We start from the raw sequence: 11,635 nt of genomic DNA on the forward strand, positions 1-11,635 counted from the left end.
TCTGAATCTGAAGAATAATTATTCTTAAATAATATATGTTAATTAATATTTGTTACTTAATAATTTATTAAATCTTAAACAAATTCTTTTTTTTTGTTGCTCCAAATGTTGTGAACTCCTGAACACTTGTTTACAAAATTTATAGCTTCTCATGACGGTTACTTTATATACTTAGGCCGCGTTTCCACCTGCAAGCAAACTCGCAGAAGTCTTGCATGAGTTCCTTGCAATATTGTTAATACACTGGCCTTCAAAAGTAAGTATCACACTTTTCAAATTGTGATAACGTTTTAAGTTCACAAGATATACTTTCGAAATAAAAAGGACTCCAAAGAGAATTTAATTTTGTACATAAAAACTTTATAATCGGTAACCTTCTTTTAAGAATTGGCTGAAAAAAAACTTCAAAAACAAAACCATTCCTTTTTTAAAGTGTACATTTCCGAATTACAATTTTACCATTCACATTTTTCTTTTTGTTTTAAATTTTTTTCAAGATCGATGGGTCTTGTTTTTTAAAAATTTATGCTAAAAAGCACATAACATTTATTTATCATGCCTCTTTCAGTTGAAGAATGTGCTAGGATCATGGCTTTTCTGGAACTAGGCATCAGTATGCGTCGCACTGCAAGAATGGTGGGTGTGACGGTACGAACGGTCCAGAAGGTAAAGCGAAGGTACGAAGAGACTGGACACCATCTGAGGAGACCTTGTAATGGCAGACCCAGGTGTACCAGTGCCCGAGAAGATCGTTATATTATTTCCACTGTGTTAAGAAATCGCCACCAAAATGTAGTTGAAGTCCAGCAAAAGCTACTTCAGACCCGGAGGGACTACATTAGTGACAGTACAGTGAGAAGAAGACTTGCTGAAGCAAATTTGAAACCCCGAAGACCAGCGAGTGGCCCAAAACTCGAGAGACAGCATCGAGTAGCGAGACTGCGATACGCCCGTGAACACATGCAGTGGGATGAAGAAGAATGGTCAAGAATTTTGTTTGCAGATGATTCTCGATTCTCCCTTTACACTTCTGATGGAAGGCGAAGTGTTTACAGGCGACCTGGAGAGCGATACCTTCAAGCCTGCATCTCAGAAAGAGTCCAATACGGTGGAGGCATTGTACATGTATGGGCTAGCATATCTTCAGAAGGTCGCACAGAGCTAGTAGCCATAGAAAATGGCACCCTCACTGGGCAAAGATATGCTTAAGAGATTCTCAATGAGTATGCAGGGCCGTATTTAGCAAATATGGGTGATGGATCGATGCTGATGTATGATAATGCCCGGCCACACACGGCTCATATCGTACAAGAGTATATTCAGGAGGTCGGTATCAGCGTGATGGCTTGGCCATCAAGAAGTCCTGATCTCAACCCGATTAAACACGCCTGGGATGAGCTTGGGAGGCTAGTCAGAAATCGCAGACCACCACCTACTACCCTCAGGGCACTAAAGCAGGCCCTGGTAGAAGAATGGGAGAATATTCCCCAACATCGGCTCCGAAACCTAGTGTTCAGTATGCCAAACCAGCTCGAAGCTGTAATCAGAGCTCGAGGAGGCAATACCAGTTATTAAAAATTAAATAACATGTAATACATTTTTGTTGAATTTTTTTACACTAAACTAAAAATGTCTGTTTTCATTGTTTTATCTTTTTTAAGTTAAAAATGTTACTAATGTATAATTTTAGTTTCTAAGAATTAAAGCCTATAAAATTTGCAACAAAACGTTTTTAATCTTAAATCTCTACCTTCTATAGTTAAGAAAAAAAAAATTGAAAAGTGTGATACTTACTTTTTCAGGCCAGTGTATGTCGTACTAATTCCTGCTATTTAGTTCTGCTATAAATGTCTTGGGATGCTCGCGGATCATACAATCGCAACTTATCGCGGAGGTGTTTACACACAAGAGCTTAGGAGTGTCACGAGAGGAACTATCACTATTTATTCTATACTGTGAAATCATGTCGCCGAGACGTGTAGCAGCTGCATTAACAATTTTGTTGTTGGATCAGAAAAAAGATCAATTTGGGTTCGAGAATGGATTTCTAGGAGACGTGAAGCTGATGCTTACCACAATTTATTACGTTAAATATAACTGTAAGATGGTCAAAAATATTTCAATTTTATTCGTATGACCGTAGTTGATTTAGAAGTGTTATTAGTAAAACTTGGTGACGACTACTCGCAGGAAGAGCTTGACAAACTGTCCGGACAGAACTTGCAACGGGGTTGACACTTGCAAGCTGCTGTCAGACAGACTGTCGGACATTTCTCGCGGAAGTTGTCTTGCAGGTGGTCTTGCAGAAGCAGAAGTTTTTAGGGTAATATCTGCTGTCAAGTGATTTATATTTAATTTGGTTTCTCATTTCATCAAACGACTGACGCCTGAACAACGCTTTCAATTGTGCAATAATTTAAAAATCATGGTGCAGTCCAAAATACGTATCGCGCACTACGTCCATTTTACGGTCAACATAATCGCCTATCAGAGCAATTAATTTGGTTAATTATGGAACGTTTTTCGCACCACATTAATTCTAAATGATAATACTAATCCATAGAGACGTCTTAAGGTGGGTACAGAAGAAGTCATTGCTGCTGTAGAGCGTAGGCTGGAGGACGACTCGAATCAGTCTATCCGCCATTATGCACCGATTCTCATAAGTGAATATTATTTAGCGATAAATCTCACTTTTGTTTGAATCGTTACGTCAAAAAACAAAACTGCCGTATTTGGAGTAATGATAATTCTCTAGTGTATGTTGAGACACCTTTCATCCAGTAAAGCGGACTGTTTGGTGTTACATATGGGTTGGTGAAATTGTTGGTCCGTACTGAAATTGCTGGTCAAAACGTTGTACAGGCAATGGTGACCGCTATAGAAGCAAAATTACTGACTTTTTCGTTCATCAATTGAAACACCATGATGTGCAGGAGCTGTGGTTTCAACATGTCACACAGCTCGTGCCATTATTGATTTATCGAAAGAAACGTTTGGTATCCGCATAGTTTCACATTTCGGATCCGTGAATCAGCCTGCAAGATTTTCTGTGGGAATATGTGAAGTCGCTAGTCTACGCCGATAAGCCCGGAACGTTTAGCCACTTGGAGAAAAACATTCACCGCGTTCTTGCCGATATGCGGCCACAAATGTTGGAAAATGTAATCGAAAATTGTACCTCCAGATTGGACCAGCCGTGGCGGTCATATGCCAGAAGTCATATTTAAATTGTGTTGCCAAAAGAATATGTTTTGAATAAAGAAAATTTCATGTCAAATTCAAAAATCATCTTTATTTTATTCCATATGAAAGTTCAATACTTATATACAATCTATCATCATTTTTAGTTGACATTAAGAGGGTAGTTTTCCGATTACAGAGCATAATTCGACTCAGTGCCGCACAATGCCGAATTGTGCTGATGCTTAATTGGAACATGAATTAGTTTTAAAATTCATCAGCAGAGTGTGTATGTACTAAGTTCAGTGTTGAAGAAAAATATTCATAGAGTTAGCAATCTAATAAGAAAATAAGATGTTGTCTTCTTCATTTTGATAAATATGTTCATTGCCACGAAAACATTTATGATGTCTGCTTCATTAAATGATTCGATCAAGCCATTGCAATGTTGACAAAAATATATTTCTATTCAATAAATTTGTGTATACTGATGAATTCTAAAATGAAATTGTATTCACATTATAAATGTGGTACATAAAATTAAAAAGTCAATGTTTATGCCTTCATTAGTTTTTGTTCTATTTATTTAGAGCATTGGTAACAAGACCATCAGCTCAAACCAAAATACAATAAACGAATAATGTTTAAATAATTTTTCGGTAAATTTGTATCTTTATCCATACTTAGATTTTTTTAACACAGTTGGAATTAAGTTTTAATATTTCTAAAAAACTACGACGAAATGTATCCAAAATTTTTTCAACAATAAACAATATTACTACCGATTGTAAATAAAATATGGATCAATGCCAACATATTATAGAAAAAACACACGTTAATTTTCTACCATTGAGTTGGTATATAATTATTATTATCTAAGCATCACGTGATGGTGCGAAGCGTTGCTGTAGTTGGAAAAATTAACGTTGAGCATTATGCCGCATAATGCGATCGCTGCAATTGGGAAACAGTCTTTAACACTTGCAGCCCGTGCCATTCAATTGAATATAGTGGTGTCTTACTCTTTGGTGTAAATTAAAAAAAAAAACATTTGACAATTGCCAATGCCATTGTGATCGAAATCTGATTTCTGGATTGTGGTATACTGATTACGGTGGTGGTATTAATTATTTCGAAACAAACGAAAATGGCTTCGTTGTGCAGGCAAATTATTCGAGGAAATGCCCTCAAAAGTGTTCTTCTTTCTTCAGCCCGACGGGGATTCGCTGATAAAAGTAAGAAACGTAATATATTGTTAGGCTAAAACACATTTTCATCCGACGTACCTGTCAAAACTCAAAATTTTAGTTACGTAATGTCAAAAAGCCTCAAACTCCATAATCCATTTAGAAATTATTGTACTTCATGTTTAATTACTAGGTTTTATTTGTGTTAGGAATTACTTTTAATTTGAATATTAAATTGGTTTCGTCTCATGTCATAATTCACCGCAGAAAACTTCCTCTACATTACAATTATTTTACTTTTATCAAGAAAAAAAGTACTTTATATATTTTGATCTGTAAAATCTACACTGGCTATAAGCCAGTTAAAATACGATTTAACGTTTTGAGGTTAGATCTTATCAATCTTTATCAAACATAATGTGATAAAATTAGTGTAGATAAATATGTATATTACCTATTTGTATTATGAGAAATAAACTACACTAAAATTATTTTATATATAATTTCTAAAATAATTAGGATGTCTTTTTTATTAAATTAAATTATCAAGTGTAAGAACGGATTCTTTAATAAAAATCTTTGCTGTTTTCGAGCCTATAATAAGTTTTAAAATAAAGAAAAGATATGCATGATAGATCTTTAAATATTGTCTTAAGAAAATGTTGAATTTTATCATCCAAGTTGACATTATTAAAATATTATTCCTATATTAATATAATATGTGATAATCTGACGGATAATCTATGTGAGTTTCAAATTATCCATACCAAAAATTAAAACATACTTTCTCACTTGTAATAATATAGTTTAGATAAAGGTGTCTTACAATGTAACAGATACATATTAAGTATTAAAATTTTATGTGACCTAATATAAATCTTTTGTTTATCTATTTTTTATTTTTTTTTGTATTGTAAGGAAGAAAGCGAGTCTTTTCTGGTTATTTTACATAGAAATTTTTAGAGCTCACTTCTGATAAAGATTGCAGCATTTATCCGATTTTTCCTCAACAGTATTTGCCAAAATGAAGGTTCTCTGCATAGGCCAATAATTATAACTAGTTATAATTTTTTCTTAGTTTTGTGTTCACAATGTACAAGGTATAAATTGGTGATGATCATCTGGCAGACTCCCCAAATGCTAAAAGCCTAAGACAGAAGTATAATTTGAGTTGGAACCCATCACAAAATATTCCTTAGCACATTACTATGACCATGAGACCTCAATTATTTTCCACCTGAGATGTTAAGATAAGAAGTCTCATGTAGATTTAACAACAAGTTAAATCTACATACATTGTGTGTGGATGATGCGGCTACTGTACTCTATAACTTTTGTATTAATTTACATTTACTTTTTTGGCTTACTCTTGTAAGGCATTGACTATTTGACATTTGAGTATGTTTGTTGCATCACTTTACATATTATATTGTAATTGAAATGATTTGTAAATCGAAGAAAATGACAATCATGATATAAAGAGTGGCAATGAGTTTCTTGCTACTTCTTCTCATTAGCTCAACCCTTTACGAAGAGATTTTGATTTGAATACACCATCGAATAGAATAGTACAAGTATAGCTCAGTTGTATGGCCATTATAAATATAGAGCAGTACTGCCCCAAATGAACTTGTCACATACAGCTACAGTGCTACTGCTGCCTTAAATTTAATTTACATTAATGATTCTATTATAGTGATGGTGGATCCAATGGAACATGCCACTGGTTTGGAGAAGAAGGAATTGCTAGCGTTACAATCAGGAAATGATGACCCTTTCAACATGAAAGTGTTGAAGAAAGCTGCTGGCACTCGTGATAACCCTACATTAGTACCCTCATGCTTTGATGCCCGTATTGTTGGTTGTATATGTAAGTTTTTTTTTTATGAAAGTAAGGGACAAGACGAGCAGGATGTTCAGCTCAGATGGTAATTGATACACACTGCTCATTACAATGCAGTGCCGCTCAGGATTCTTGAAAACCCCAAAAATTCTTAGCAGCACTACAACTGTGCTCATCACCTTGAGACATAAGTTGTTAAGTCTCATTTTCCCAGTAATTTCACAAGCTACAGCACCCTTCAAACCGAAACACAGTAATGCTTACACATTACTGCTTCACGGCAGAAATAGGTGCCGTTGTGGTACCCATAATCTAGCCGGCATCCTGTGCAAAGGAGCCTCCTACTGGTAAAAAAAGTTTCATATTTATGTTTTAGTTACCATAATGATAATTTTAAATTGATGTGTATTCATGCTACTATGGCTCTCAACAATCTATTTCTGTTCAGAATATATTTCATGGTGGTTGATATGACCTTTAAAAGTTTTGTACCAGCTTGCTATACATACAAACTTGCTGTGGGTAATTTCTGCTGTATTAGGTAGCATCTGTGGAAGAGATCACAAATCAGAAGATTTGAAAGCCCAATAAACAGCAAAATTTATGCATGATGTGTCATGTTAGGGCACTGGAGGTGTAATCTATGGTGGTACTTATTCAAACTGTGTATCATCCATACATTTTGATACTGATATTGAAAAAGTATTTTAGTTTGTTTGTCAAGAAGTCTCACCTAATCTTTATGACAGTTCATAATCATTAAAATGTGTTTCGGATGTTGTGTCAATGAGTAGATGAACTCGAAGAGTTCAATATTATTGAATCATGCCTATTGCCTAAGTAGTAAGAATACTATGCATGATGCTTAGACCAAATATAATATATAAAATCAACACATAGTTGTTAGTATTGTTAAATGTAGGTGTAATGTAGGAAAAAGCAATAATTGCTCCAATTGCAATAATCCAATTGGGTTAAATCTTCTGTGTTGCGTAGATATGGGGGTTCTCTCTGCATCTTCTACCAGGAGTGCTAGGAGGAGTTGTCTAGGTTGATACCAGCAGCCGGATCTACGACCAGACATTACATCAAAATATCAAATTCCAACGGCATCGTGTTGTCATCTGGCATTCCACAACATATTTTGCCTCAACACAATTACTGGCTGAAGATTTTCCTAACCAAATCAGCGATCTTCAAGCACAGAGCATACTCCTACCTTAAAGGCCCTAGCATTTCTTGACCCCTGGATTTTCGAATGTCCATGTGCGGTTGCCTAACCACTTCCTATCATATGAGTCTCTTAGCCGTTGGCCCCCTCTTATATAAAAAAATATTTAATTTCAAAAGTCAGTTGTATTAATGATGCATGGATTGTGTATGGTTGCACTAACTTCCACAATTTCTTTCAGGTGAGGAGCATTCCACAAGCATCAATTGGCTCTGGGTACATAAGGTGAGATCATTATTATTTAAAAATAAATCTCCTTACTTTTATATGTCTATGACTCAACCAACCCTGTCGGACTGCAAGAGCCAGATTCATCTCAATTTTTGATACATTAAAATAGGTCTACTTAACATCTAAAATGACACCAGTGAGAATCAATTAGAATACTTCAAAACTTAACCTATTAAATGACTGCACTATAGTTAAATATCATAGTCTTAACTCATTTGTATAGTATTTAACAGGAAATTCTTCTTTAATTCGTTTAATAGAGTAGTTTGATTTTGGCCCTTTAACAGATGGCAGCAATTTTAAAAAGCTTATTTCAAGGTTGTATATCTGCTTCAGATGAGAGGAACACATTTGACAATAACCTTTTAAGTCATATTAAAAATGCTTTACCTCAACATTACAGTAAATACCAAAGAAAAACAACAATTTATGTGATATTAAATCACTTTTTTCAACCCAAATTAATGAAAAAAAGTTATTAAAGCTCAAGAAAATATGTTATACAACGTGTTACAAAATACCCTGTAAAAAATATCAAAGCCAAAAATTTGGCAATCCTAGTTAGCTATCATATCAGAGAACCAGATTATTTAACAGAAAGGCCTATGTACTACTGTACCTATAATACCTAATAATTGTCTACTTTAATAGTTTTTCTATTCATTCATAAATGTTTGGTACCTCAATATAAGGATGTTATCATATCAAGTACTGGCTTCAAAAAATGTTGTCAAAGTTGCAAATAGAGTTATGTGAAGGACAGAGTGTATTTCTCCGATTGCCCAACGGTTGCCGAGATGGGAAGCGTGTTGCGTGAGTGGTTCGGTTCAATAGCACCGACGATGAAAAAAACCCGCAGAGTTTGTTGCGCCGTTTTGGAATGGGTGGCAGTTTTTGACTTTGAATAAGTGATGTCACATCCTATTTTGAATAATAATATTTGATGGTGCGAAATGCCATATAAGTCATATCGTGACGAGCGTGGTTGTCTATTGAGCAAGGCGGAGTACACTTTGAACCGTTTCTGTAAATTTAACGTTTATTATGAAAAAGTAAGTGTTCGTTTAGTTTGTTTCGTTAGGTTAGGTCTTTTAAAATTTTTGTCGTTTCGCGAATTGGGTATAAACGTAGGTGCATCCTGCGTAGTTTACTCTAATTTTACTGAAATAGGGTTTGCACATCAGCGAAAATAATATTTTTTTTATTTTTAAGATTTATACAGCGTTACTAAGATTCTTAAATATTGTGAATGGACTCGTTATAAGGCCCCATTAAACCTCCTTTCGGCTCTAGTGGTAGTTTTGTAACATCCTGTATATCTAGATAAATATTGTTTAATTATAATACATTTTTGTGTTCGCACAATTTAACATATCTATGTATAAGATAAGATATAGACCTTATAACCGATTTTGATACCAATATATTCTTACGTACCATTAAAATCAAATGCCCAGACCAATGGGAATGCAAATTATAATTAAATAAATAATTTAACTGTATATGATTATTTTACAGTTAACGTGCATTTGCAGTGCAGTTTTATTCGTGGAATTCATTCAACACAGCGATACTGCAAAATAACTTTTTTTTTATGGAATAGGAGGACAAACGAGCGTACGGGTCACCTGTTGTTAAGTGATCACCGCCGCCCACACTCTCTTGCAACACCAGAGGAATCACAGGAGCGTTGCCGGCCTTTAAGGAAGGTGTACGCGCTTTTTTTGAAGGTACCCATGTCGTATCGTCCCGGAAACACCGCACAAGGAAGTTCATTCCACAGCTTTGTAGTACGTGGAAGAAAGCTCCTTGTAAACCGCACTGTGGAGGACCGCCACACATCCAGATGGTGAGGATGATATCCTAACTTGTGGCGTGTCGTGCGAAGGTGGAATAATAACTATCATGCTTAGTGGACATAATATAAAAAAAAATTTTTCAGGATCATCCTCGTCGGTGTGAATGTGGGCACTGGTACAAACTTATCGAGAAGACGCCGCTTTAAACCAATTTTTAGTTGACAATTATTAGTAGTATACCAGAGAAACATGAACGCATCTGCCTGCACAGGATTTAGTATTTAAATCCACAGTTCCTGCTTGTGTGAAACAAAACTCTGCACAGATGCGATATTAATCATATTCGTGAAATCATTAAAATAATAATTTTAAGTGAACCAGTGTTTTATTCATGTTACCTAAGTGCAGTGTTTTGTTAAGGGAATTATTAATTTATGTAGTTATTAAAGTACTGATGTTGTTATTAGCCTTTTATTTATATATTAAGAACTTGTTTTAATAATTTACGTAATATTGCTTATGGCAAGGCCGAAGCAGCTTACACTTTAACAAAAATGTGTGATCGCAATGCCCCTTATACCTACCTAATGAATGATCAAGTCTCTCTTTTATGCACAGTTATTAAAAGTACGAGTCGTGTAATCTCCACACTAAGTTACGTGCGCAGAGGTAAAAATTCGTCGGCGGCGGCGTAAACGACGTCGAAAAAAATGGCGGTCTGAACTCATTTAAAATTTCCACAAATTTGAAATGCCTTTATTGTTATAAAAATTACTAAAACAAATAGAACATTCTATTCTGTCGCTGGTTCACATAAAATCTATTTAGAAAAAGAGAATTTAAACACTACGTCCTTTAGCTATAAGGTAGAGAAATAGGGGTAAGACGCTTGCCGTTCATTTCAGTATTGTAGTATATCTATATCGCTCGTAGAATAGTCCGGTGGATCGAACCCAGCAAAATACTTTCAAAACTTTCTTTTCGATGGAATCATCGCTTCTTTATTCAGATTCAGAAGAATGTATATCTGTTCCATTACAACTAAGTGTCGAGAAGACGATGTGTACCTACTCTGATTGAGTAGAGTTCGCCATCGTTTCGAGAGATGATGTTTGTATATTGTTAAATAAACGACACGACGCGTAAAGCTAGCCAGAAATCATACCCTGTCTAGTCCATGTAGCCGTAAATAGTTAAATACTTGTCGTCAATAGTTTGGAATCTGCAGTCGAGTAATCTCGCAGCTACTGTTAAATCTCGATGGTCTAACTTCGTCTACATAATCTAAATATTGCAATGGGCTCAAAACATCCAGTGAATTTCACTCTCAATGCTTTAAAATGACAATTCCGCGGGCCGTTTACGCCGATTTTTCTAGCCAGTCAGCGGCGTCGAGTCTTGATCGGTGTGGCGCGGCGCACACTTCCACTCCACACTACACGCCTCTTCAGTCTGCCAAATTGCAAAACGCCCTAGTGCTGTTTACACGTGGGTGGTATTGCTCTGTTAAGACTCATACCATGAGTAATTACATGGTTGGGACCTCTTATCACTGAGGACACAACGAAAAAAAGATTATTTTTGATATTATAACCATTGAAGTTTAAAAGGAAATAGGGCTTAAAAAAATGCGTGAAAGATTTAAATTTCATTTCTTAAATATCCCAAGCCCTGCTGACAAAAACCATCTCTGAAACTTGTTTAGGCTATTACTGTTATTCGGGAACATAAATCTTATATGCGTCCTCCACGCACGAAGAGCCACTGTCGACTGAAATCAGTAACTAATTAATGCGATTATGATTAATCTTTCCTAAATGCGTTTCTAAAATGGTATGATTCAGTCGTTCGGAAACCATACTAACTTCTGAATTTAGGAAGCTATGTATTTGAATGCGATTATACTTGTCTGAATTGAGTAAAGTCTAAATTTAGACGACTAAATTCAGTTAAATGTAATAAGCGCTAACACAATACAAACGAAATTTCTCAAGATTATTTTCTATGGCACTCCCGTCTCCTGAACGAGTGCTTAAATTCTCTTTGGCCTTTTGGCCACTTCCAAAGATTTTTTTTTGTTCTGTTCGTCCATCTGGACAGGCAAAGGGGTCAAAAGCCCATACAGCCAAACTGCCAAAGAGAATTTAAACTGTTTACTCTC

General features: G+C 35.4%; 1 protein-coding gene across 1 annotated transcript; it reads left to right on the plus strand.

The window, feature by feature from the left end:
• Positions 1-4,247: 4,247 nt before the first annotated feature.
• LOC126969952 (cytochrome c oxidase subunit 5B, mitochondrial-like) lies at positions 4,248-9,935 on the plus strand. Its single transcript, XM_050815598.1, has 4 exons — positions 4,248-4,418; positions 6,067-6,240; positions 7,626-7,669; positions 9,618-9,935. Exons 1-4 carry the CDS (start codon positions 4,331-4,333, stop codon positions 9,678-9,680), a joined length of 369 nt encoding a protein of 122 aa, XP_050671555.1. The 5' UTR covers positions 4,248-4,330; the 3' UTR covers positions 9,681-9,935.
• Positions 9,936-11,635: the final 1,700 nt, after the last annotated feature.

The sequence above is a fragment of the Leptidea sinapis genome, chromosome 19, assembly GCF_905404315.1.
Source record: "Leptidea sinapis chromosome 19, ilLepSina1.1, whole genome shotgun sequence".
Taxonomy (NCBI): domain Eukaryota; kingdom Metazoa; phylum Arthropoda; class Insecta; order Lepidoptera; family Pieridae; genus Leptidea; species Leptidea sinapis.

Bases quoted from the DNA above. Each gene is read 5' to 3' on its own strand.
- LOC126969952 (XM_050815598.1), top strand. From the start codon at position 4,331: ATGGCTTCGTTGTGCAGGCAAATTATTCGAGGAAATGCCCTCAAAAGT. The intron at 4,419-6,066 runs GTAAGAAACGTA...ATTCTATTATAG, and splicing joins ACGGGGATTCGCTGATAAAA to TGATGGTGGATCCAATGGAA. The intron at 7,670-9,617 runs GTGAGATCATTA...AAAATTTTTCAG, and splicing joins ATTGGCTCTGGGTACATAAG to GATCATCCTCGTCGGTGTGA.